Source organism: Phodopus roborovskii, unplaced genomic scaffold, assembly GCF_943737965.1.
Source record: "Phodopus roborovskii unplaced genomic scaffold, PHOROB, whole genome shotgun sequence".
Taxonomy (NCBI): Eukaryota; Metazoa; Chordata; class Mammalia; order Rodentia; family Cricetidae; genus Phodopus; species Phodopus roborovskii.
The window spans coordinates 8,759,042-8,786,571 of record NW_026125059.1 but is presented as its reverse complement, the minus strand read 5'-3'; the positions used below and the strand labels follow the sequence as shown (position 1 = coordinate 8,786,571).

General features: G+C 46.0%; 1 protein-coding gene across 4 annotated transcripts in view; it reads left to right on the top strand.

The window, feature by feature from the left end:
• Window positions 1-27,530, top strand: part of Tshz2 (teashirt zinc finger homeobox 2) — a 424,927-nt gene that overhangs the window by 242,219 nt on the left and 155,178 nt on the right. For 2 of the 4 annotated variants that reach the window (XM_051185650.1, XM_051185647.1), the window contains exon 2: window positions 3,323-6,383. In XM_051185650.1, the coding sequence (XP_051041607.1) occupies window positions 3,323-6,375 (3,053 nt within the window). In that variant the 3' untranslated portion in view covers window positions 6,376-6,383. Of the gene's footprint in view, window positions 1-3,322; window positions 8,315-27,530 lie in introns of those variants that run through there. The other 2 variants (XM_051185655.1, XM_051185644.1) reach the window with 2 other exon arrangements.

Genomic DNA, 27,530 nt, shown 5'->3' with positions numbered 1-27,530 from the left:
TTATAGTAAACATGTCAATGCCTAATTAAGCAGAAAATTTTATCTGTATTGTGGGGGAGGAGTGTGCTGTCTCCGACTTTTCTTCTGGGGAATCCATTTAGAAGGACAAAGTAGATTGTGAGGTTGAACCAGTCCAGGAAGCTCAGCACCAAATGTCAGCAGAAAAAAGGAAAATTGGGAAGGAACACTACTTCCTGTTCCTTGCTAGAAAATGACTGTGTTGGTTGGCAGGGGTGTGTGTGTGTGTGTGTGTGTGTGTGTGTGTGTGTGTGTTATATTTATATGGTGTATGTATTATATATGTATATATATATGTATATTCATTTATATGTTGTGTATGTGTGTTATATATATTTATATGGTGTGTGTGTGTGTACATACTTTTCTTTCTCTGTGTGAGCACACTACCCATAAGCATGATGACAATATGTTATAGCCTGGAGAAGTCATGGATAACGTTGTTTACTTGGTATTTGTCCCAGAATCATAACACCCATTTCCTTTTCAAAAGTGACTGTATTTACTTCATAAATTTTGCCTGACTTCACTCACAAAAGTGAGATTATTTCACCAAGAGTGGTGGCTGGTGCCTGCATTACCAACACTGAGGCAGGAGGATTGGGAGGACTCACAACCTGCTTAGGACTACAAAGAGATACAGCGGCCGCAAAGTGCCCCACATCTGATGGCTAAAATGCATCTGATTTTTGAAGTATCTCCCATGTCTCAGGAAACTTACCCTTTTCTTTTTCTTTTCTTTTTTTTTTTTTTTTTTTTTTTTTTACAATTAAGAACTTTCTCCCCAAACATAATAGTGTAATACCTCTTTAAAAAGCGTAAGTTAGTCCTGGAGGAAGAAAAAGAGATGTGATCGCCATGGAGGGTCTTGTCTTGTCTGATGCGGGCATTCTGTTGTTTCGAAATTCAGTTTTCTTGCAAGAAGTGGCCACTTATTAATGGTTGCTTGGCTGGATTGGATAGTTTTCCTTTCATCCAATCAATTTTTGGCACTAGAGACCAGCAGCACCAATTTCATGAAAAACCTGCTTGTCAGCTTGCTGGGAAAGCAAAAAAAGCACCTCACCAATAACAATAAAATAACAAACACAACCATAAAACTCGTGACCAGGCTGAACTTTTACATTTAATCTTGTTTTATGGACTCCCGTCCTCAAAGCCATGGACCCTTGCCTTCAGCTTCCCACAATCCTCTCTCTAACTGCTTAGACATCCAACCTAATTTCACTGCCGCCCTGGGAAGATTTTCTTATTCATTAAGTTGGCAGTAGAGAGAAAGGGGAGTGTCCTGCAGGAAACAATGGATTCCTTCAACAAACAGGAGCAGGCTTTGTGGGGACCCTGCAAGATCTGCAACTTTCTTCATTTTTAAGTCTCCGTCTCCAGGCCTATAAAAAAAATAAATAAATAACAGCATTCACTATATGCGAATAGTAGATAAAAATGGAAGGACATGCTTGCAGGCTGGAAAGATGGTTCAGTGGTCACTGTGTACACATGAGGACCAGAGTTTGGATGGCAAGCAGACAACCACATATGTGCCAGGCAGATGTGAACCCATTATCCCGGTGGCAGACACAGGGGACCCACAGAGCAAGCTGGATAGATAGACTAGCCTAGTGAGCCAGCACAAGTGAGAGGACCCTACCTCCATGCATAAGGACGAGAGGCTCCAAGGAGAGCCTCAATCTCTTATCTTCACACAAAGCTGAACACATGCCCACGCACATGTGACCATGCATACACACACCAAAATGCATTTGCAGTGATTTACCTAGGTGTCAGGGGAGAAAAATTTCTCAATTAAAATTCTCCATCAACAGCATCAGCTGTGATAGCCTTGACTACTGCCTCGTTCTTCCAACCCCCTTCTCTCTGAACTCTCTCTGCAAGCCTTGAGTGCAGGGACATCCCCCTTCCAAGCTTTAGTTATTGTGGATGGAAAGAATAGAACCTGATCTAAGGCTTTTCTTTTGTTTTGTTTTTCCCCCCTACCATCAAGAGGGAGAGTGATGTTTACGGAGAAAACATTGCATTAAGAGCATGCTAACCTTGCAGATTTGGAGCTGTGTCTCTTTTGCATGGGGGCATCTTTGGTTGCATTTTATCCATGACTCTGAAAGGCCAGGTGGAGAAAATGAACCCATGGGCATAAATAGTCCCATTCGCCATTGGTGCTGATGGATATCTGTCCATTAATTCTCTTTTGCACCCGCTCTCTCCTGCCTTCATTTTCCCTATGCAATTACTGGCCCTCAGTCCTCTCAGAGAAAGGAAAGCATGCATTCCCCAATAGCATTTTGCATCCACAAATCAACTATGTAATTGGCATCTCATGACGGGTACCCACAAATCACAGTGCGTTTGAAATTACAGGAACAAGATCGAGAGAGTATTTTTAGCCATGTCTGGAAAGGTCTTCATAAACCCGTGTGAGAATAATAGACTAGCCCCCAAACCTCCCATTCTAACACCATTCCCCATTATTTTAAAATCATTGTATTTTGCTGAGCTTACATAATTTTTCAGCCATTGGTGGGAGATTGTATTTGCATACTCCATGGTCTTTCTCCCAGCAACTCCCTATAAATAAAAGTGTTACAACAGAAAGACATAGGCTATCAAAGACAAAATGGTTATGCACCCAGGTTCCAATTTAGATGCATGCATGCCAATATTCCCAGGTATCTTGGGACAGTTTGCCATTGATGCGTAAGGGCCAAACTAACTTTCTATGAGTCAATATGCTCCTGTACTGTGATGCTAATAGGATTTGTATTTCAACCTAGATTTCCCGAAAGCCATACACACAACTTCAGCCGATGCCTCATTATAGCAATATCAGAATGATATTTGATCCCTAAATTGTTAACTTGTGATAGTAATCACTCGTAGAGAATTATGTCTTTGCTGAGTTAAAAAGGAACAGCCAATGGATGTCACGAAGGACATCATTTGGGGCCTGGAGATGTTTTCAGTTGTCATGGTGCTTGCCTAACATGCATAAAAACTGGGTCCATCCCAGCCCCACCCAAACTGAATGTGACAGTGTGAGCTGCAGAGTTAGAGGTAAGGGGATCCAAAGTTCATGTCCTGCAACACAGCCAATTGGAGGCCAGCATGGGCGACATGAGACCCTGCCCCCAAATAAAAATGCATCATTTGTTTCTTCCCCTGTTTCTGTTGCTTGCAGCTGGTAAAAGTATAGATTAAATTGCTGTTCGGTTCAGCCTGGGTGGACAGGAACATGGGGATGGACTCTGTGAGCCGTTATGTTTAGTTCGTCTCTCTGTATCTCTCATAGGCTATGCCCAGGAGGAATTGCTGAAGGAAGAGGAAGAAATAAAGGAGGAAGAGGAGGAGGAGGAAGACAGTGGTTCAGTGGCTCAGCGTCAGGGCAGCAATGACCCTGGCACAGACGAGGAGCTAGAAACGGTCCCAGAGCAGAAAGGCTACTTCAGCTGCCAGAACTCTCCGGGGAGTCACCTGTCCAATCAGGACGCAGAAAACGAATCTCTTCTGAGTGATGCCAGCGACCAGGTGTCAGACATCAAGAGCATCTGTGGCCGAGATGCCTCAGACAAGAAAGCAAAGGCTCACCCCAAGCTTCCAAGCGAACCCCATAGCTGCATGGATAAAATGACAGCCGTCTATGCCAATATCCTCTCAGATTCCTACTGGTCAGGCCTGGGCCTCGGGTTCAAATTATCCAACAGCGAGAGACGGAATTGTGACACCCGCAATGGCAGCAACAAGAATGATTTTGATTGGCACCAAGATGCCCTGTCCAAAAGCCTCCAGCAGAACTTGCCTTCCAGGTCCGTCTCTAAGCCCAGCCTATTCAGCTCCGTGCAGCTGTACCGGCAGAGCAGTAAGATGTGCGGCTCGGTGTTCACCGGGGCCAGCAGGTTCCGGTGCAGGCAGTGCAGCGCAGCCTATGACACTCTGGTAGAGCTGACGGTGCACATGAATGAGACAGGCCACTATCAAGATGACAACCGCAAAAAAGATAAGCTCAGACCCACAAGCTACTCAAAGCCCCGGAAAAGAGCTTTCCAAGACGTGGACAAGGAGGATGCGCAAAAGGTTCTGAAGTGTATGTTTTGCGGTGACTCCTTTGATTCCCTGCAAGATCTGAGCGTCCACATGATAAAGACAAAACATTACCAAAAAGTGCCTTTGAAGGAACCGGTACCAACCATTTCCTCTAAAATGGTCACACCAGCCAAGAAACGTGTTTTCGATGTCAACAGGCCTTGCTCCCCTGACTCTACCACAGGGTCGATCGCAGATTCATTTTCTTCCCAGAAAAATGCCAGCCTGCAGCTGCCCTCCAACAGCCGCTACGGCTACCAAAACGGAGCCAGCTACACCTGGCAGTTCGAGGCCTGCAAGTCCCAGATCTTAAAGTGTATGGAGTGTGGCAGCTCTCATGATACCTTACAGCAACTCACCACCCACATGATGGTCACGGGTCACTTTCTCAAAGTTACCAGCTCTGCCTCCAAGAAAGGAAAGCAGCTGGTGTTGGACCCGCTGGCCGTGGAAAAAATGCAGTCTCTGTCTGAAACCCCAAACAGCGATTCGCAGGCCCCTAAGCCGTCAAGTAACTCCACTGCTGACTGCACAGCCTCCACCACTGAGTTAAAAAAAGAGAGCAAGAAGAAGGCGGAGGAGGTCAGCGAAGACCACCAACAAGGCATGAAAAGCGAGGACTTTGAAGACCCTCTACAGAAACCTCTCGACCCGGCCATAAAGTACCAGTACCTAAGAGAGGAGGACTTGGAAGATGGCTCCAAGGGCGGTGGGGACATCCTAAAGTCCCTGGAAAATACTGTAACCACAGCCATCAACAAGGCCCAAAATGGTGCTCCCAGCTGGAGTGCATACCCGAGTATCCATGCAGCCTACCAGCTGTCAGAGGGTGCCAAGCCACCCATGGCAATGGGCTCTCAGATACTGCAGATCAGACCCAACCTGGCCAACAAGCTAAGGCCGATCGCACCCAAATGGAAAGTCATGCCTCTTGGCCCTGTGCCCACAAACCTGGCCCTGTACGCTCAAGTTAAAAAGGAGTCAGAAGACAAAGATGAAGTCGTGAAGGAGTGTGGGAAGGAAAGTCCCCACGAAGAGGCCACATCCCTCAGCCAGTCTGAAGGGGAATGTTTCTCCAAAACCGAAGCACCTTCAGAATCCAGAAAGGCTGAGCCCTGTCCCCAGAAGGAGGAAGAGAAGCTGTTGAAAGAGAAAGCAGAGCCCTTAGAACCAGTGTCTTCTCTCAGCAATGGATGTGCACCGGCAAACCACAGCCCAGCCCTGCCTGGCATCAACCCACTCAGCGCACTGCAGTCAGTCCTGAACAACCACCTGGGCAAAGCTACGGAGCCCTTGCGCTCGCCTTCCTGCTCCAGCCCCAACTCAAGCACAATCTCCATGTTCCACAAGCCCAGTCTCAGCGTGGTGGACAAGCCTGTCACAAGTCCCTCCTCCACCAGGCCGGCCAGTGTGTCACGACACTACCTGTTTGAGAACAGCGATCAGCCCATTGACCTGACCAAGTCCAAAAGCAAGAGAGCCGAGTCCTCGCAAGCACAATCCTGCACATCCCCACCTCAGAAGCATGCTCTGTGTGACATTGCTGACATGGTCAAGGTCCTCCCCAAAGCCACCACCCCAAAGCCAGCTGCTTCCTCCAGGGTCCCTCCTATGAAGTTGGAAATGGATGTCAGGCGCTTTGAGGATGTTTCTGGCGAAGTCTCAACTTTGCACAAAAGAAAGGGCAGGCAGTCCAACTGGAACCCCCAGCATCTTCTCATCCTGCAAGCGCAGTTTGCCTCGAGCCTCTTCCAGACGTCAGAGGGCAAATATCTGCTTTCTGACCTGGGCCCGCAAGAGCGGATGCAGATCTCAAAGTTCACAGGGCTCTCGATGACCACAATCAGCCACTGGCTGGCCAATGTCAAGTACCAGCTTAGGAAAACGGGTGGGACAAAATTCCTGAAAAACATGGACAAAGGGCATCCCGTCTTTTACTGCAGTGACTGTGCGTCCCAGTTCAGAACCCCCTCTACTTACATCAGCCACTTAGAGTCTCACCTGGGCTTCCAAATGAAGGACATGACCCGGATGGCAGCCGACCAGCCGAGCAAGGTGGAGCAGGAGATCTCCCGGGTGCCATCGGCTCAGAGGTCTCCGGAAACAATAGCTGGAGAAGAGGACACAGACTCTAAATTCAAGTGTAAGTTGTGCAGTCGGACATTTGTGAGCAAACATGCAGTAAAACTCCACCTAAGCAAAACGCACAGCAAGTCACCCGAGCACCATTCTCAGTTTGTAACAGACGTGGATGAAGAATAGTTCTGCAGGTATGGGTTTGCTCCCAGGTGATGGTGACCATGGCCTTGTGAGGAGCGTGTTCAGAGGAGATGGGTCTGCTTAGAGGCAGAGGGTGTCTCCTGAGGCCACCCAGGACCGTAGCTTGCTGACATAGACTTACTTTTACAAGACAGAAAGAACATGCTGAGTAGGTCCCAGCCATTCCCCCATGTCCTTCAGCTTAGTGGGGGAGTAGCATAAGATGCATCCGAGAGAAATGAGGCTCATGTTTGCTTACAGAGCTCCGGGACCCACAATTCCCTTAGCAATCTAAGGCCCGACCTCCAAGAGGACTAGATCCCATTTTGCCATCTGCCTTCCCACAGCAATGCTAATACAGAGGGAGGAAGAGGTGAGCACCACAGTGAAGATGGAGGTCTTATCATACACAGAGGTAGCTTAATCAGTTCACGAATGGCTTAATGTTATCTTTATGGTTCTTGCAACGAACGCATTCTGTAGCTGACTTTTATGGATGGCTACCTTTCCACTCCTTCCCTGTTTCTTTCCTACATTCGTTTTCTTACAGAAGAGCAGGTACCCCTTGAGGTGGAGAGTTGAGGTGCGCTCTTCTCCATGGAACAGGGAGATGAGAATGGAGGAGGCTTTCGTTCCTCTCTCACCTTTTGGTTTTCTTTAGGCTAAGCTCTGGATCGAGCCCACCATAAACATAGATAGGTGCAAGGCATCCCCGAGAGTTCATTTTGTCTATAGAGATGGATGGATGGCTCACAGCCCGCATACGCTCAAGTGCATAGGGTCCATCCCACAGCTTCAAGGTAATTTTTATCGAGCAGGAGGTGCAGTTAGGTGGCAAAGCACTTGCCCAGCATGCGTAAGGTCCTAGGTTCGAGCCCCAGTACCGAAAGGAGAAATGAATTTGTACCATGTATCATAGAAGTTCATGCCTTGTATAGCTACCGGTATCCAGGTTACTTATGTCACCTCCAGGAGAAAAGACAGAGACCAAAGGCAAATGTCTTAGTGGATTAGTCACATAGGCTGTGTTCAAATGTAGAGAATAAGCAAGGCTGGATGTGGACAAAGCTCTCTCACGGGATTCCTCTGCTTCCTTTTCTGACCCCTCCAGCATGACACTCCCATACTCTAGGGACCGCAACACATATTTAGATCGATTTCTGCCTGGGGCTACACCCCAACACAAGGACCCACCATGAACTAAAGCTTCTGCATCTCCCAGCCCAGCTTATGTCCCACAGCGTTACGGATTTGCTCTTAATTAATTCACGACAAAGTATGGAAAGCTCGTAATAGCATATCATATGAACCCTTACCAGCCTCCATTCTCAAGGCGTTTGCTTTTCACAGGGGACTTCCAGGTCAAGATCTACAGGTGGGGATGGTAGGGTAGTTCCTGGTAGAGAAAGGTCCTTGCATGGCCTGGCTCTGAGTGCATCTCACAGAGGCAGAGAAGTTCTGAGTATGATGACAGTCAAAAAGAAAGGAAGGAAATATATGTTTGACTTGAGACTCCATCCTCCGGGTGGGAACCCATGCTTCGGACTTGGGTGGGCTGCAGTGAAGACCACCCCTGTTGTTTGCATGCTTTTATCATGGAAATTTGATGTTCCGGGCAGATTCATCTCCGGTTTTCCAAGCATGATTGTACATCTTACCTTATTGAATGGAAAGCTGTTTTGCATCTGTTGAACCCACAAGTGAGCTCGGGGTTCTGCCACATGCTATTTATTTGCCATATCACACTTTAAATTTTTATGTAATTAGCCATTATGCTCTTCTGGTCCTTAAAAAACAAAAACAAAAAGGTGGAGATTCATAAAGTACCTAGAGACGAGATGTATGTTTCAAATCTAATAATTGTGGGTCCAAACCACAGGGAAGAGAACAAATAGGTGATGTTTATTTTGTGTTATAATAAAGGTCGATTTTCCACCTGTTAGGTCTGTAATCATTTTTTAACTGCGATATGTAAGTAGGGAGAAGGGAAGAAAAGGAAGGTTCCATTCACCCCAAGTCAGAATCTAGAGAAGTGAAAAATCAACCAGTAATTTGGCGAATATACACGGGGCTACTTAGAAACCCAAAAGCAACATGGGTAAGATTGCTATTTTTGCATCTGTCCACATTTGTACAGAATAAATACTTCTAATTTATGACAGTCTTATCACTCTATAGAATAGCATAGCTCTGTCTCCATGCATTGCCTGCCATGCTGGAATAGCAGACAGGGTGGACATCAAAGGTTTGGAACCATTGCAGTCAATGGGAGTGTGCAGTCAATGGGAGTGTGCAGTCAATGGGAGTGTGCAGTCAATGGGAGAGTGTCACGTGTGTTGAAGAGAGAATGTGGGTGCTGGGTGTGCTTGTGTTTAGAGGGAAACTATTCCAATATGCCCAAATGTTTGCCCCATGTGTGACAAGATGATGCTTGAAGCTTGGCTCGCCTAGGAAAGAGCTCTCAACTAGAGTCATTCATGTAAGCCCCGCCTACTTCTTAGAACTTATGCATATGATATTTTGTTATTCATTGTTTGTTTTATAATTTTATATGATTTATTATGAAAAAAAAGAAAACTTGGTGGTTTTAAATGGCCACAGGGTTCTACTGTCATCTGGAATTCTAATCTTAGCTGATAGGAAAAATGACATGGTATTTTAGAAAAATATCAGGATATAATGGGGTATTCAAGATTTTACTATATCTACATATTCCTAAATGACATGAATTCTGACCTGAATTTTCTTTCCTTCCTTGTGCTTACCTTAAATCCTATGAACACCCTGCCAAGTAGCAAAGTCAAATGTTCAGTTAAAATCCCTTCAAAAGTATTAACTGGGCATCCATCCTCTCTCTTAGGACGTAAGAAATCTAAAACAGTTTCAGCATGTATTTGTATATGCCTTTAAAAAGTCTCTTGCTCTTGACTAGAAATTAAGCAGAGAGTAAATCATTGAGTCTCAAATGCATAAGGACTTCAAATTATAGTCATTACCCCGTAATATAGTGTATGCGTTTAACAGCACACCTAACCTTGAGACTGCTGGCAGAAATGTATTCTAGTCCAACAAGCTACCTGCCACTTCTGTTATGGATGGCTTGATGAAAATGTATGTTCTGGGTGAAATGCATGGAAGGCTGCCAGATAAGATAAAGGATGGACGTCTAATCCAGTTGAACTTGCCCTTCAGATAAACCACAGAGTCTTCTTAGTAAAGCTGTGTCCCAAATACCATGTGGACCATAGTTTTATTTTCAAAAAGGAGTCATTGTTTACATGAGATTCATTTTTAACGTGGAAACCTGTAATTCTGTCATTATTAAGCATGTAGATTACATGCCAATCTAGGAATAGCCAAACAGGCTGGAGTCATTAAAGCCTGTAAGAGGAACCCTCAGTTTCTCTGTCCATTAAAGGAAGTCCCTTCCTTCCATCCTCCTCCCTCCCTCTGGTCCTTCCATCCCTCAGCAAATATTGGTTGTGTTTTACCACACACCACATTCTATTTAGTGATCGGGCGTAGCAGTGAGCCAGCAAAAACACCGATTACAATAGCAAACTTCCAGGATTTGTAGCAATTTTTCACACACATCAGTTCATGCTATCTCACTAACGTCGCTATAAAATACGGGTTGATCAAATAAATAATGATATAGACACAATAGTACATTTCCCAAAGTCCACCACCTCTGACATTCACTTACGCATTAGCTCATGTCAAGAAGGCCACTGCTCCATGGTATACATGGTAGTGATCGTAGGAAATAAAATAATGGCCAAGAGAAAAGTCTGCTGCCATGGAGGCCAGTGGAAGACAGCAACTCATGGGAAGCTGATAAAAGAAATGCATAGGAGAGGCCCTTCCCCTGCCCCAGGAAAACAGAGATGGGGAGCACTCATGGGGGACCCTGACTTCGAACTTCGTACCTTCCACAGTGCTGAACCCCATTTTATTTGTCAAATGGAGGCATGATAGCCTGCTCATGAAAAGATCTGAAAATGCATGTGATCACCTTCAGAACACCTGGTACCCAGTCAGTCCATGAAAGGAAGCCCTGGCGAACCCTACAGCCCTTGTCTGTTCTGCAGTCTCACCGGAAGTACCTCGAGTCTGCAATCCTCTCAATTGATGGGCTCATGTCCAGATGTTGTTCGCCTTGCAAACATGAGCCTTTGATTGTGGTAGCAACAGAAAAACTACCATTTATTGTCCGCTTCCTATGGGTCAGGAACGGTTACACTTGTCATCCTCCCCCTGAAGGAAAGGAATCCTTAGTGAATAGGTTCCCACCATCCCTCCGCCCACCCCCCAGTCACACACAGTCAGCAACGCTGTGAGTATCATGCATCTATCCAATGTTCATCTGCTACCTTCCACCCTCGGTTCCCTCCTCTCTGCTGGAGGAGTTGAGGATCCACTGTATGACCAACAGACAATGCAGGGGAGAGGCGGGAACATGTGGGTAAGAGATGTGCCAAAAGCAAGGCTCCCCCCGCCAGGGCTTCTAGGAAATCTGAGCTGTAAATGAATCACAATTCTGAGTGGCCTAATGACAGATGTGTGTGATAAGAAATGTGTCCTTATGAATCATTGCTATTACATGGGCATCAAAGAGTGAGCGCAGGCAGCCATGGTGTCACTGAGTACTGGATCTCAGGAACCGAACACAACACAGAGTCAGATGTTGACCGAAACAGAAACATCACACAGAAATATGGGGACCTAGGGAAGACCTGTGGGGTGATGGGGACACCTTCCTTCCTGTCATTTTAATTCCCCTGTTTAGTTGGAAGATGACATGCATTTGTATAAAGTATCTAACCAAGACATTACCCAAATCCACATGGACATATGTATGTATCATCTTGGCTCTCAGGAATTCATTTTAGGCAAACAAAATAGTATGAGATCAAGTGTGTTCAGGGTGGGTATGGCCACAAGTGGAGACAAAAATGAGGGACAGGGAAGTGGGGTCGTGGGGGGGGGGGCTGTGGCCCTTCTCAAGTGACAAGAACCAAATGCAGAATCTCTTCTAATTTCCTTCTTCATTTCATTTGAGCGATCCGCCTTACCTCCCTGGGCACGTCGCCCCATTGCACTTCCCCTCATTTGGACTTCTGAGCACTCAGTCTTGACGTGTGTAATTCGATGCTTTAATATAGATCAACATTGTTTTTAATTTACTCCAGCCTGCCATCACTATCATCTTTTCATTTAACCAGACGTGATCCTGAGGTTTTTTTTTTTTTTTTTCCTTTTGCTAAATTGAAACTCCATGAGCGACAGGGAGTGCAATGTTTTAATTAGCTCATATTTTTTATATGGATTTATGTCTTTAAAATACATTTGTGTAATTCTTCAGCTAAATTAAAAACGTCTTTCTGCAAAAGCGAGGAGGGAAAATAAAGAGTAAATTGCGTCATTAGGTTAGGAAGACGCACGAAGGGGTTGGGGAGCCAGCAGAGGGGACACAACACGCACAGTTGCAGGGGCCGCCCCTCAGAGATCATTCTGAACTTGCCCTTCAGTTAATGAAGTCGGTCTCTATAAAAGCATTTAAAAACAAGGCTTGGGGGGGGGGAGTTCTTTTCAAGGTCCCTCGTAAGTAAACAGTCCGTCTGTCACCTTCCACGAGCTAGCTCATTTTAAAGCCAACCTACTGCAAAACAAAACAGAAAAATACAAGTCGCAATGATAAACCGTTTTCCTCTGCATTTCTCTCTTTGTCTGTTTTTTTTTTCTAACTATCAAGTTTAAAGCTTTCCACGATGCTTTTTTTTTTTTTCCTACTTTATAGGAGACAAGTGACATTCCGTGGTAAATGCGAGAAAAAGCCATGCAGAACTGCGATCTCTCTAATGCATTGACACTAACTTGCCCTCTATTGTTGGAAATGAGCAGGCACCCATGATTGTTCATCAAACAGCTCCTAATGCTGTTAAGGCATTCAGCTATAATTTCTCCTTGCATTTATAATTACTGTCATAGACTGCACACCTCGGTGAGCAGATTAAAGCTATAAACTATTTAGCCGCGGCTCTCCGACGAGGGACTTGATTTGTCTGGCAGGAGGTATTTGTTAGGGAGCTTGACACTTCACATAAAAACGACTCAACTTGATGAAGAACAATGCAGTTTGAGCAATGCGGGGATTTTAAATCAGTGGGGATGCCACGCCCCGCAAGAATCACAGGGCAGTTTGTTAAATGATATGTAGGCCAGAGGGATGCAGAATGTGCTAGGCTACCAAAATAAAAGGATCCACTGTTGTTCAGCTGCCTTTTCTCCACTCTCCTTTGGGAGACCAGGAATTGGTGGGAAATCTGGGTTTCATGCTTTGAAGTGAACCCTTTGTAAATGTTACAGGAGGCTCATCTGGCAAGGGAGAGGGATGTCAACACCCCCAAGGACAGGAAACTGTGGCTAGAGAGAATATACACACTTGGGACGACAGTATATGGGAGATCGTTAGGTGGCTTTGCTCCCCACCTTAAACATTTAATGTGTTTGTGTGTGAGAGCTTGTAGGCACATGATATACTCAAGTGTGAAGCCTGTTTCCATCAGACTGATTACATGACTTTTAGCTATAAAAACGAACAAAGGTATTTTCTAATTCTGTTATCTTGTAAGTGCTGGTACTCCTGAACCAGGAACTATTGGTATCTGTGAATTATGTGTGTGCATGTGTTAGTTTGCATTGCTGGGAACGGAACTCGGAGCCTTGAACAATCTAAATAAAAACTCCACCTCCATGAAACATTCTGTGTGTGTGTGTGTGTGTGTGTGTGTGTGTGTGTGTGTGTGTGTGTAGGGGGAGATCCATTGTACATAGTGATAGCTCTCACAAGAATATTTTCATGTACTTTGAATATATTCAGCCCCCCTCCCCACCTACCTGCTATCCCCACTCACCTCCCCAATTTTGTGTCTTTTGTAATAGGCTCCCTCTATATATCCCAGGCTGGTCTTGAACTCACTTGCCTCTCTGTGCTTGGATTTCAGATCTGCTTGACAAACTTTTTCATGGTCTTTGATTTACCATGAAATCATCCTCTACCAACCCACATCTCACAACCATAAAATAAATACAAACTTATTTTGGAAGTGTCACTCAGGATCAATACCTATGGAGTGTCTATCAATAGCCAGAAGTAGGGGCTTGCATTAAAGTGTCAGGGAATGACAAATCAAGTGTCCAATAGTCAGAAGGTAGCACACAGATCCAGCAGGCTGGGCACAACTGTGGCAAATTAGAGCAAACAGCCCCGGTGTGGCCTTACATGGGGACAAGGAAATCCTCCTCTTTGTGGGAAGACATTCAATGTTCACATCGACGGTTTTCATTAGTGTGTTCTAGGTTGGTTGTTATTGTTTTGAAAACTCTTCAAGCTAAGCATGGCATATCAGAAATCAGATCCAAGTTACCAGTTTGGCAAGACAGATGGGGACAGAAGTGCCATTCTCTAGGTTCTTTGTCCCTTTAAGCTATATGACATTTGAGCCTCGATTTCGACATCAATGCACCTGGCCCAACTGTGGAGGAGCCGTGGGCTCTTCAGGTTGCCCTTCCACAGAACGGAAAAGCAGCCTGGAATTTCTAAAGGTGTCAGTCGTCCAGGTTTGCTGAGGACTTGTCAGGGAGAGACCCTGGGGTTTGGGCAGTGACCAGAGAACTTCCTAACACACTGGGCTGAGGTGATCACCCTGTGCCCTTTGACAGCCTTCACTACTCGTCCCACAGTCCACACCCTCTTCCTGTTTCCCATCTCTTTCCCATAAGGGCACCAGCCCCATTGTGGGTGCAGCTGGTGAAATGGTACCTGAATTCTAATCCCAGTGACATTTAATCAATGATAATGTCTCTAACACATCTGGGTCCATGATATTTGCTCAATCCTCACAGCAAAACTATAAAGCAGATATCATTCCCCTTGTAGAGATAAGAAAGCCCACACTCACCAGAGAGAAGGAGCAGCAGGAGCCTGAGACCCATAGCAGTGGGTGGCAGAGCTGTAGCCCCAAGCCAGACAGACCCCGGGGAGCCTTCGCTCAGGGCCTTTCATCCCGGCTTCACCGAACATTGGACTCTCGGTGTTTCTAAGATCTGTGCCTTTAAAGTATGTAACATCTTCCAGGGCTGATACTGTAGGTCTGGGTGGCTACAGGCTGGGGAAAGTGGCTCAGTGGGTGAAGTGGTTTCCTAGTAAGTGCAAGGACCTGGGTTTGATGTCCACAGGTTATCAAACCTGTAAAGCCGGAGGCAGTGGCTCCAGTCTTTAATCCCAGTGCTTCTGTGAGGAGATGAGAGGCAGAAGCAGGAGACAGATGCTCCAGATGCCTGTGGGCAGCTGCCCCGAGTATGTGTCAAAGGATTAAATGATAAAGATTGTCTGCATTAGATAGGCTCCAGAGGTGGTCATCCAATCCTCATGTGTGCACACAGCATGCCCACACCTGCATTTGCTTACACAAACATGCATGTGTGAGAGAGTACACACACACACACACACACACACATACACAAAACTGTATACACCTCAATACTGTCAACATTATCACAACATACAAATTGTTAAAAATTAAATAAACAAAATAAAATATGGGTGGCTATACCTCACTTATGCTTACTACAAACAATGGAATGTTCTTGCATGCCCAGACTCTGCCTAGAGAGCTGGGAGCCCAGAAATACTCTGTCCCGCTGCCAACTCTAAAGCTGAACCAACTTTAGCTCTTGCAAGCCACCCAGTATCTTTACCACCGCACAAAGGTCCATGGCTCAGCCGGACTCCTGCATTGGCACATAGAGACTACCATGCAAAGCTCTCCCCTTCACTCGGGCACCACAGTCAAGCACTTCCTGTTTGCCCCCTGCAAGCACTTCTCATGTGTCCCATGCTCTTCAAAACCCAAGGATGACATAAACAAGACAGGCAAGTCCCAGGTATGGGTGCTTGCCAGGTAGAGGTAAAGTATCACAATGAGGGCTCTCCAGAGGCTTTACGGGAGTTCAGGAAAGGTCTCGTGAGTGTCATCACCAAAAATGTTGGTGAAATTTAATTGCCACTGAGCACTATCAGGAGGTGGGACTCTTCAAGACATGATTAGGGTTAATGGAAACGTCGTGGCCAGATGTCTGCCAGTTATCCTAGGAGTGAGCTTGCTATGATGAGTGTGCAAATTTGATAAGAAAGTTGGGTTGGAGGACTGAGGATGTAGCTCAGTGTGTAGAGTGCTCACCTAGCATGCTTGAATGGTTGGGTTCCATCCCTAGAACCACATAACCAGACATGGTGATGTCCAACTAAAGTATCAACAGTGGGGAGTGGAGGCAGGAGAGTAAGAAATTCCAGATCACCACTGGCTACATTGTTGCTAAAGTTTTCTTGTCCCACCAGGTCTTGCCCTTCTCAACCCCAAATAAACACACAAAGACTTACATTAATTATAAAACTGTTGTCTGATGGCTGGGGCTTCTTATTGGCTAGCTCTGTCTTAATGATTAACCCATTTCTATAAGTCTATGTATTTCTACGTGGTCTTGGCTTACCGGAGAATGCCCACACCTGTTACTCCTTCGGCAGCTCTTCAAGGAGCCACTCTCTGCTTACCTTTCCCAGAATTTTCCTCTTCTCCTAGTACCGCCTATCTTCCTGCCTGTCTTCCTCCCTCCATTGGCCAGTGTTTTATCCATCAACCAGTAAGAGAAACATATTTACAGAAGGACCTCCCCCATCACTACATAGCGAGTTCAGGGTCAGGGCCAGCCTGGGCTACTTGTGACCTTGTCTGAAGGTGAGAACGGGAAGGAGATGCGTCTGATTCTCCTGTCTTCTAGTATGTGATACCTGCTGACAGTAACAGCAGAGCCCACATTATACAAGCTCTCATCGGAGGTAGCCTCTTCTTCTTGGACTTCCTAGTATCCATAGCCCCATGCCAAATGCTATATAACTTATCATTTGCCCACTGGAGTTACTGTGTTATGGAGGCAGAAAATGCACTACAAGTCCCTCTGTGCTGAGATCAGCCAAGCAGCACCAGGACAGACAAGGTCTCCAGGAAGATGGAAGACCACACCAAGACACTGAAGGTAGCAGCCTTCCTGGTGTATACATGGTGCTAGGGAGCAACTCGTGTCTGCTTGGCAAGCCCTTTACCAACTTGAGCCACCTCCCCAACCACAGACGGTCTTCTTATTTTCCTGGTTAGATAAAATAACAGTAGGCTTTAGTTTCAGGGCTTGAACACTTCCATACAATACTAACCAGGATCACTAGTGGGCCAAAGTGATAGCACTGGGAAGTCTCATCTCAAATCAAAGCCATTTCTGTGGGGTCTCCTAAGTAGAAGTGATTTTATTCTCCATCATTACAAATATTAAGAATCATTTCTATATTAATAACAGGGTTATAATAGTTAATGAATAATTGTTACACATCTGCCTTATTACAGACCCTAAAGAGGATGCTGGGGACACAAGCCAGTGGCAGTGACACTGTCACCTCATGGTGACAGTCAAAGCAGAAAGCCAGACGACAGTCATCCAATCACAAGTGAACAAAACCAAGGAGAGACCCATGTGCCTCTGAGTGTCTCCAGAAGGGGCTGTGACCTGGGAGGGAAGATTGGGGGCACTGTCAGGGCAGATGTGAAGGACAGCTAGGTGCTAGTACCCGTGACAGGAAGCATGATCCAGACCAAAGGGCACCCGTGTGCCGCGGTCCTGTGTTGAGTGAGATGGAGGAAACAGGAGCCCACAAGAGCTGATCAAGAGGAGAGAGGGCGAGATGATGTGAAGAGAACTGTGATCACTTGGTGGCTCCTAAGGTTTTAGCCTATGCCCTCCCCTCACTGGCCCCTTTAGCTCATTTCAGTGGTCATCCAGATGCATATTGCATAACGTGACGCTGAGGCTGCAGTCCCACTGGGATCCCCAAGACCGCAGTCAATGGCAACGGGGAATGGTGGACCATTTTCCACCAACTCTAAATGCACATTGTTTCTGCCTTGTGGCCCTTGCCACTTGCACCATCACCTCTTAATCCAATAATTCACTTTTTAAAGCCATCTAGTGGGTATTAGATGCCTGCTAGATCCGCAGGCAGACGCTCATGTCACCTAGTAGATTAGAAAGAGCCTAGTTGGTTAAATGCTTGATGCCTGAGCATGAAGACCTGGGTCCCCTGCATCCACTTAGAAAGCCAAGCACGGCAGCATGCATCTGTGATTCCAACACTGGAGAGGCAGAGACAAGAGCATCCTGGGTTTCCCTGCCCAGCTAGTCTAGCTAAATGGGCAAATTCAAGGTTCAACAAGAGATGCCGTCTTGAAAATCAAGGTGAAAAGTGGTAGAGGAAGACAACCAGTATCAAAGCCTGTTCTCCACATGTGCACACACACATGTACATGGATCCCACATACATGTGGGCACATATGCATTCACAAAGTCATACATACATACATACATACATACACACACACACGTACATACGTACATGAATGTACGAAACCAAACAAGAAATAAGTAAGTCTTAAGGCATTTGCCAACACTGATATCTATTGAGCACTTCATGTCTGCTAAGCCCAAACGAGGCAGTTTACAGGGCTGCTTTTGAGTTCTTCCAATACATTCTGGAAATGGTGGCACGGGGTATCTTTCATTTATTGCAGTTAAGAAAAATTGAGTTCAAAGAGTTCAAGGAACTCCTCTGAGGTCACTCTTCCTGTAAATGTTGCAACTGGCCTCAAACTCTTCCATCAGAGCTTGTGGTCTTAGACCTCTGACTTCTGACTTCCCAAGGGCCACTCCTATGCCATAGCACAGGAGGGTTGACTGGGTCACTGAGGGTTGGGGCACTTGGGTCTTTGGGGAACTACCTCAAGAGTGGGATGCCCACTAGCCCAAATTATCTTTCTGCTCTAATCTTCGATACACACACACACACATACACACACACACACACACACACACACACACACACACACACCTATGTTCTGTGTGGATTATGAATTAAATTTGTACAAAATACAGAGCAGAACCTGAATTACTTGCATTCATCTTGGCACGCAGAGCCATAAAGATGGGAACCTAGAGACCAGAAGCTGCTCTTTCTAAGTAGGAAGTGAAGGCGTTTTTGTACTTGTAGGCTATTGACATGGATCTGGGTGTGGCCATATGAGGCAGGGATCAGGAATAAGTGATGTTTCCCAACCATGATTTCGTCCATTGTATAGGAAGCGTGTGGAGTCTGGAGACTGATTTCCCTGGTTCAAGACTGTGGTGTGTTTCCTTTCCCATGTATGAGTATTGGGCTGGGCTTCAAATGCTATCTTCACAATTAATATAATTAATGAAAAATTAATGATACGCGCTTTCAAATATACGCCTCAGTTGGCTGTTGCCCTAGTTATATTTTGTTGCTGTAATAAAACACTCTGACCAAAAACAACAAAGGAAGGGAGAGAAAGTGTATTTTGGTTCATGTGTTACAGTCTATCACAGAAAGAAATCAGAGTAGGAATTCAAGACAGGAGCCTACAGGCAGGAGCTGCGGAAGAATACGGCCTGCTAGCTCTCTCTGTGCCTCGCTCCTTAAGTCATTTTTAACTAGGGTGTTTGTTTGTTTGTTTGTTTTTGTTTTTTAATTTGGTGGGTATTTTGCCCACATGTATGTCTGTGAGGCATGTGTGTACAGTACTCATAGAAGTCAGAAGAGGGTATCAGATGCCCTGGAGCTGGAGTTACTAATTGTTGTGAGCCGCCATGTGGATGCTAGGAATCCAATCTGAGTCCTCTGGAGGAACAGCCAGTACTCCTAACTGCTGAGCCATCTTCTAGCTTTTTTTTTTTTTTTTATATAACCAAGGAGTAGTGTCTTAGTCAGGGTTTCTATTGCTGTAAAGAGACATCATGGTTGCTGGTTGTTTGTTATTCTTCACTCACTCTTTTAACTCTTTGGGGGGCCACCATCCAGCTTCCAAATAAATCACACGGAGGCTTATTTATAAATGCCTGGCCTTAGCTGGGTTTATTTCTAGCCAGCTTTTCTTAAATTATCCCATCTACCGTAAACTCTGTGCTTTTTCCTTTTCTTACTTCTGTATATCTTACTTTCACTCTTACTCCATGGCTGGCTGGGTGGCTGGGTGGTTGGCCCCTGACGCCTTCCCCTCCCTGAGCTATCTTGTTCCTTCTCCTTCCTTCCTAGATTTCTCCTTCTGTTTATCCTCTCTGCCTGCCAGCCCTGCCTGTCCTTTCTCCTGGCTCACTATTGACCGTTCAGCTCTTTATTAGACTATCAGGTGTTTTAGACAGGCAAAGAATCACAGCTTCACAGAGTTAAACAAACGCAACACAAAAGAATACAACACATCTTTGCATCATTAAACCAAAAGTTCCACAGCATAAACAAATGTAACGCACCTTAAAATAATACTCCACAATATATCATGACCATGGCAACTCTTATAAAGAAATATTTAATTGGGACTGGCTTGCAGTTTCTGAGGTTTAGTCCATTATCATCATGGCATGAAGCATGGCAGCACACAGGCAGACATAGTCCTGGAGAGGTAGCACTGGCGGACTGGCAGGCAGCATGAAGGGAGGGAGATCCTGGGCCTGGCTGCAGCTTCTGAAACCTCAAAGCCCTCCCCCTGTGACACACTTCCTCCAACAAAGCCACGCCTACTTCAACAAGGCCACACCTCCAATAATGCTACCCCTATGCATCTATGGAGCCTTTTTCATTCAAACCACCATAAATGGGATAGCCCACAGTGGGCTGGACCCTCCTCTCAACTAATAATCAAGACATTCACTCACAGACATGCCTACCAACCCACCAAATCTAGGCAAATTCTCAACTGAAGCTTCTCCTCTCAGATGACTCTAGGCTCTATCAAGCTAATTAAAGCTAAGTAGGACAGATATTTCATTTGACTAATCACTGATCAAGCAGAATCAACCAGTCTCTTCTTAAAGGGGCCATGATGAAGATGAAAGAGATTGTTGACATCTACAACCTGAATCATAGCAGGTTCCCAGCTAATCTGAAACATTCTTTTCCTGGCTCTCCGAGTCTAAGAGAGATTTCAGTTTCATCATACCCCGCCAGTACCATTTCTTCCCAGCCTCTTCTTCACAGATGTGCAACTTATGATGCTAGTCTTCCAATAAGGTACACACACTCAGGAGACTCAAAATGTCCATATGGCTGAAAGAACCTGGAGCGATCATGGTGGCAGTAAATGACCTCACAGTCTCCATTCTCGCCCCTAAGTTTGTACTCCAGGTTAGGTGAGATGGCCCATGGGGGCCCTTGACATTGCATCCCGCACACAAGCAAGTGACAGATGAACTTGACTTTCCTCTATATCCCCCTACCCTCTTGAATGCCTCCTCAAAAAAACCACAGATCCAGTCCCATCCACTTAAGATTTAGATCGAATACTAGGATAGATGTGTCACCTAATTTGAATAAATAAGGACATCATGGATGCAGATTTGTCCAAAACAGTCCTTGGGGTGGGAAGGAAGTACCGTTCCAGGCAAGGAATCGGCTAGAGTGTTACACTGGCATTTCCTTCCATTGCTTTCCATCTCTTTCCATTGCACTTCCCCCTCTCACTCTGCAGTCAGCTTTCTCACAAAAATTCTACTTATTATCACACAAAATTACTGGTGGTTGAAACATACTCATGAGAGATCTGCATTGGAATTTTCTATTCAGATGATGATGGTGTTGGTGATGGTATTGATATAATGCTGATAGTAATATGATATGGCAGTGATGGTGATGTTGATGATGAAGGTGACAATTTTGGTATGATGATGATATTGATATGATTGTGGTGATACTGGTATGATGTTGACATTGGTAAGAGATGGTAGTGGTGGGTATGATGAATAGGCAATAAGGCTGATGGTGGTGATGGCAATGAAGGTCATGATATTTATATGATGATGGTGATTACATGAGGAAGAAGTTGCTAAAAATGATTATGATGATATTAGCATGAGAAGATATTTGTGGTGATGATAGTGACAAAGATGAGAGGAACCTGTATTGGAATGATAAGGATGATGATGACAATGATGTGATGATGATGGTGATGGTAATTATGGTTAGTTTTACATAATATACTTGTGGTGATGGTAGTGATGAAGATGTTGGTATTTATATGATGTTAATATTAATATGATGGTAACGATTATGATGATGATATTATGATGATTACGATCATATTAATATGATGAAATGTTGATGGTGGTGGTGATGGTGATATTGGTAGGTGAGATTATAAAGATGCTGTTGATGAGATGATGTTGGTGATACCAGTATGACGAGATTATTATTGTGATGATGGTGGTTGTGGTGAAGGAAAAGGATATTGATGAGAAGATGATAGTGGTGCTATTGATATGATTATCTGATGACGTTGATTAGATGTGGTGATGCTCATGCTGAGAACTATGCCTGGAACAGTATTTGTTGTCACTGTTGTCCTTATTTTCATTGACGTTGACAGAGGGCTCACATTCATTGAACCTTGTTTTGAACTGGTTGCTTTGTCAGTAACAGTCAGTAATATACACTTCTTCTTTTGGTGCTTTCTTTAACAAAAAGAACTGACATACTTTTAAATGATCTCTGAGGCATACAAAAAGACTCCAATTTCATTCACAAATTTAACTTTGAAGAAACAGAAGTCCCTCTATAGCAAGTGGGAATAAGGTAAGACTCTGGGCACAATGAAATCCACCTATAAAGGGCTCTGTGAGGATACCCATGGATTCCTGATGCTCTCTCTCTCTCTGTGTGTGTGTGTGTGCATGCGTGTGTGTGTATGTGTTTGTGTGCGTGCGTGCGTGCGTGTGTGTGTGTGTGTGTGTGTGTGTGTGTGTGTGTGTGTGTATGTGGTGGGATACAAGAGCAGTACCTGTGTTCCCCTTTCATGGTCACTCCCTCACTTACATGGGAGCCATTCTATCCTCTGTGCCTGAAAATGGAGCCCCCAGGACAGCCTTAACCAACACTTAGTTGATGTAAACGGCGGAGCCCAGCTCTGGCTGGCCGAAAGTCACGTAATGAGTGTATTGTGGTAGGGTCCATGTATGCATTGCCTCAATCTCTCCTTTAAACTCTATGGTGACACCAACTTCCAGATGATGAAACAGACCCCAGAAAGGCTCAGTGACCAGCAAGACCAAACAGGTAGGACATGAAAGGGATAGAATTAAGCATATTAATGAAGAAGTAACCGTCATTCTCCCAACATCCTTCTGGTACATCTTGGCCAGATCCTCTCCAGTGTTTACTACACAGAGGTGTGTGCTATAGGCATGCCTGTTACTCTCAGAGGAGAAGTGAATGGGGTGGAGGGAACATTGAAAACCTTCCAAAGCCCAGATGCTTGGCACAAACAACTTTCTACCACGCTGTCCCTGGAGCAGATTAGGTCGCTAAGTATGCTTGGCTTTATCTGGTATTTTTTCATCAATGAGAAAAAAATACGTTTCAGGTTTATGTTATTTTCAATGCTACATTACTTGATTTCACAGTCAAATAATTCTATTTTTGCTCATCAGAGGACTGTGTCCTGGTTAATTGTTGTGACTGCTTCCTTCGCGCATATTTGCTGAGGCCTTCACTTCACCCCTTTGCTGCCTTCCTTTGGATTCTCTTGGGCGCTGTAACCATGGTGATGGGTCCCTATTTGATCATCTTTGCTCTGCCTTAGAAGTTGAAGACCCAATCAGAATGGCTCCATCCCTCAATCATAGGAGGATGGAAAATCGCAGGCCTTTATGAGTGGAGGGAGACCTGCCAGCTGTCTCAGGAAATGGGATTCTTGCGGACTGCAATCCTGAGAAGGAATTGTAGGCCAACTAAGTAGACAGACAGGAGTACAGACTCAAGCAACTGGGCCTTGGGCTGGCTCTCTGCTTGCTTTCTGGGGACCTGGAGCAGCCACTTCTATGGTCACCTCTATGATACAGCTGCCTCTCCTGCAGTGTGGCTATACAATGACCAAACTTATGGGTTACTGTGACAATAAAATCAGAGCAAAGTACAAAGCACCTGAATAGGCAGGAGACTGATGACCAGGACACCTCAGTTAGCATCCTGTTCTGAGACTGGGGAGACAGCTCAGTTGGCTGCATGTTTGCCTCATAAGCAAGAACTCATGCTTTATAAGCTATGAGTGGCCAGGTGGGGCTGTGAATGGTCAGCTGGTCTACCTGGTAAGGTCCAGGCCAGTAAGAAACTTTGTCTTGAAAATAAGATGGACTGCTGGGTGGTGGTGGTGGTGCACGCCTTTAATTACAGCACTCGGGAGGCAGAAGCAGGCAGATCTCTGTGAGTTCCAGGCCAGCCTGGTCTACAGAGCTAGTTCCAGGACAGCCAAGGCTACACAGAGAAATCGTGTCTCAAAACAAGAAAAGAAAAGAAAAAGTGGACACTGCATGAGGAAATGCACCAGGGGTTATAACCACATACACTCGTGTGTGCTCACAGACAGACAGACAGACAGACAGACAGACAGACACACACACACACACACACACCCTCAAAGTTGTTGAGATTGACCCTTAGCCCTAGAATGTAGGTTGGTGGTGCTGCCTACCAATTTCAATTACAGCAAGTACAGCCAATATAACATGACAAACCAAGTCATACCTTCTGGCTTTGTTGTTTTCTACCTGGTAAGGACAAACAGACACCTGGTGTGTGCTGGGAATCTGACAGGAGCTGGGATCTCAGAGGTGAACAGTTGTAGAGACTGATTCCAACCACAAAATGATCTCAGCCCACACAGAAAACAGACCCCACCAAGAGCTAACCTGTGCTAGAACAGAAGACAGACCCCATCAAGAGCTAGCCCGTGCTCTGCGCTGTCACAGAGCAGACACTGAGCTGTGGAAGATGAGAATCCAGGCTGAATCTGGAATGGTAACACAGACACGTCATGTCTCCTAGCTACTGTCTACGTGTTTTCTCAGTACCATGGAGGCAGATGCTCATCTGAGTTTTTGCTTCATTCAAATAGCAGAGTATAGCTTCATTGGAGCTGAGTGTGGAGCTGGGAGTGAGCACTGTAGTAGATGTTTGCCTGAGCTTCAGCCTAACTACACACACACACACACTTTCACTGAAACCCAGGGTGGGGAACGTGCCAGGCTGGCTCAGTGTGGTATTTGCTAGATTCCAGATTGCCCTATAAAAATAGGAAGGAAGGAAGAGAAGGCATGGGAAGGGCTGTCTAAGGTGAGCATAATTTTCTTTTGACACCACCCATGCATAAAATGAATAATGTTCATGTCAGTCCTCTACAGACAGATCAATAGACAAAGGTGTAAGACATTTAGTGCAGTGCCCAGTGCATAATAGCTGTCCAGTGAAGGTGTCCTCAGGCTTTGAAGAGCCGGAAAGCACAAGGAAGTGAGAAACATCTCCAGAGCATCATATAAATTATTTGTCTGGGAGACTGATGCCCTGCCATGGGGTTTGTACATCTGCATTAAAAAATGTCTTTCTGGGTCAGACTTGGAAGGGAATGCTTATAGCTTCTGAGGCCAGACACACAGTGTGCCTAAAAGGAAGAAGGGAAGGAGGAAGGAAGGGAAAGATGAAGGGAGGGAAGAAGGGAGAGGGAGGGGAGGGAGGAAAAGAAGGTGGAATAAAGGAGGGGTGGAAAGATAAGGAAGGGACGGATGAAGGGTGGAGGAGGGAGGGAGAGAGGAAAGAAGGGAGAAATGAAGGGGAAAAGGAAAAGAGGGAGGAAGGGAAGGTGTGGCGGAAGGGAAGGAGGGAGAGAAGAAAGGAAGCCTTGCATTTCAATCAAGGGACCATCCGGTAATAACAACACTAATAGCTAACACTTACTGAGCACATAAATACAAGTGACCACTTCCAGGGCACTGAGGAGACACCGAGGAAGAAAAGGACAGTGCAAGGGATGGGGGACAGGGGAGAGACCTGCTTTAAACACAGGCCAGTGGAGCAAGGGAAGGAGGTTGACCAGGAGTCAGGCACGTGGCAGATTGGGGATAGAGCATCCCGGATGAGGAAATAAGAACAGGATGATACAGTTGGTGTCACAGGCTATGGACGGCCACGGGACGAGTCAGGGAGGACTTTGGATTCCCCACTGGCCCCACAGACAACAACTCATGATGTTTAATCAGAATCAGGCAAAAACAAACCCAATCTTCCTTCTTTCTTCGAGGTTTACTGCGGATAATGCGTGGAATGGGTGAGAAGGGCTAGAACGGGCACAAGACAGCAATGAGGAGCCGGTGTGGGCTGGCAAAGACATTCCAGGGCCGTGGGTTGCACCAACTGCTTGGAGGCCATGGCCTGGGAAGGAGTGATACGAGGGGCCGTGGGTCATGCAGAGCACACAGGAGCCTAAGAAGGGAAGGAACAAGAAACCATGGGCTCCCTCATGGGAGGGCTTGAGGACCAGGGTTCAGTGGGTCTCCTTCCATCTTCAAGGGCCAGGCCAGGTCACAATCACACCTTTCCTGGCCCTGGACCACTAAGAGTTCATGGTTCATGAACTCCTTTTACGCCTCCCTGGCGGCTTCAAAGTACCCATAGGAGAGCCCTGTGTGCTGCCCTCTCTTTCTCTGCCTGCCCCCATCCTTTGAGAAGCACTACTGAGTAGTTCGGGGAGGGGGAGGGAGAGGGTGGAGATTTCCTCGCGAGATGAACTGGAGTCACACACTGTTTTTGCAGAATGATTTAATGTCCTTTTCAGTATGCCCGTGACAGCTGAAATATCCCCTAATGACTCGGTTTGGCGGCAGAGTTCTGGGGATCCGAGGAGAGCTGATGAGGAGGGTGTCAAAAGTCAGTAAATGACAGATCTGTAATTGTAGCAGCTTGATGCTGCAACAAGGCAGGGAATGGTGGCTAGGTCACAAGGTCGCAGAGGGTTGACACAGTGCAAGCAAGCCAAGAGTCTTTGGAGTCAACCAGACAAAAACATGTCCCATCTTTTCTTCCCCAAGGGCAGGATTTCTCTGTCCCTCTCCCTCCTCCTCCTCCTCCTTTCTTCACCACACCCATCCCCTAGAGGTAAGCACAGTGCAGAGTATCACTGTCCAAAGGCCTCTGGCAGCTTTTCTACGCAGAGTCAATGTGGCCGTGCATCTCCCGGTACAACCATTCGCTCGTTTTGGTGTTCTTCATTCAAGTCTACTTGGCCTTGGCCAGAAACTGCAGTTCCTTTCTGCTCCATTCGCTTTCCAACAGTGAGATTTAAACTAGAAAGGTCCGTGTCAAGGATCCAAAAGTGTCCCTAACGAGGGGGTGGAGGGGAGACCCTCCTATAAAGATACGCTTTGTGGTCTTGCACTCTGACAAGTGGGAGTGAACTGGAGGGGTCTGGAATGATACTGGGAAGTCAAAGAGACACTGGCAGGACTCACAGACGCATTTACTTAAGCCGTCAGCGCGCTGTGCACTCCTCCTCCAGCTCACCTTATCAAGCTGTGACCTCTGAGATTCTGGGTTACCAGGTCAAAGACACACATCCCCCTCTGCACTCCAGCTAATTTTTAAATTATATATATCATGGTAAAGAGGCCCTCATGGCGAGCCTTACAGGCTATCTTCAAGATCTTAAATAGAGAATTATAACTGAACACAGCAAGTGCCTGCATGTCTTGGGAGGCAACATGCAGTGAGTGACCACTGGGCTTCACTGGGAACAACAGCAGGGTACCAAAAACAAGGGGATCAGGGAGGGTCAACAAGCGGCGGCGGCGGGGGGGGGGGGGGGGGTAAGAGAGGAGAGAGGAGCTTGCAGGCCCTGAATCTTGAATTGCCTGGGTTGAGAGTCAGGGTTTTCACGGAGCCAAGGGGTCTATCACAGCCAAACTGTTCCTCCAAAACTGTTTGCTCCCGTTACATGTATGCAAGTGTCTGGGTGGGGGTGTGTGCACATGCAAGCAGGAGTCAAGGAGGCCAAAGGAGCTGGACTTACAGGAGTTGTGAGTTGCCCGTATGTGCTAGGAGCCGAGCTCAGCTCTTCCAGGAGACACTTACTTGACTTTTGCGATTGAACCTTCGAGCCAGCCCTGGAACACTTTTGTTTTGAAAGGGAAAGTTTGTCCCAGGCTGAGAAATCCATTGTGAG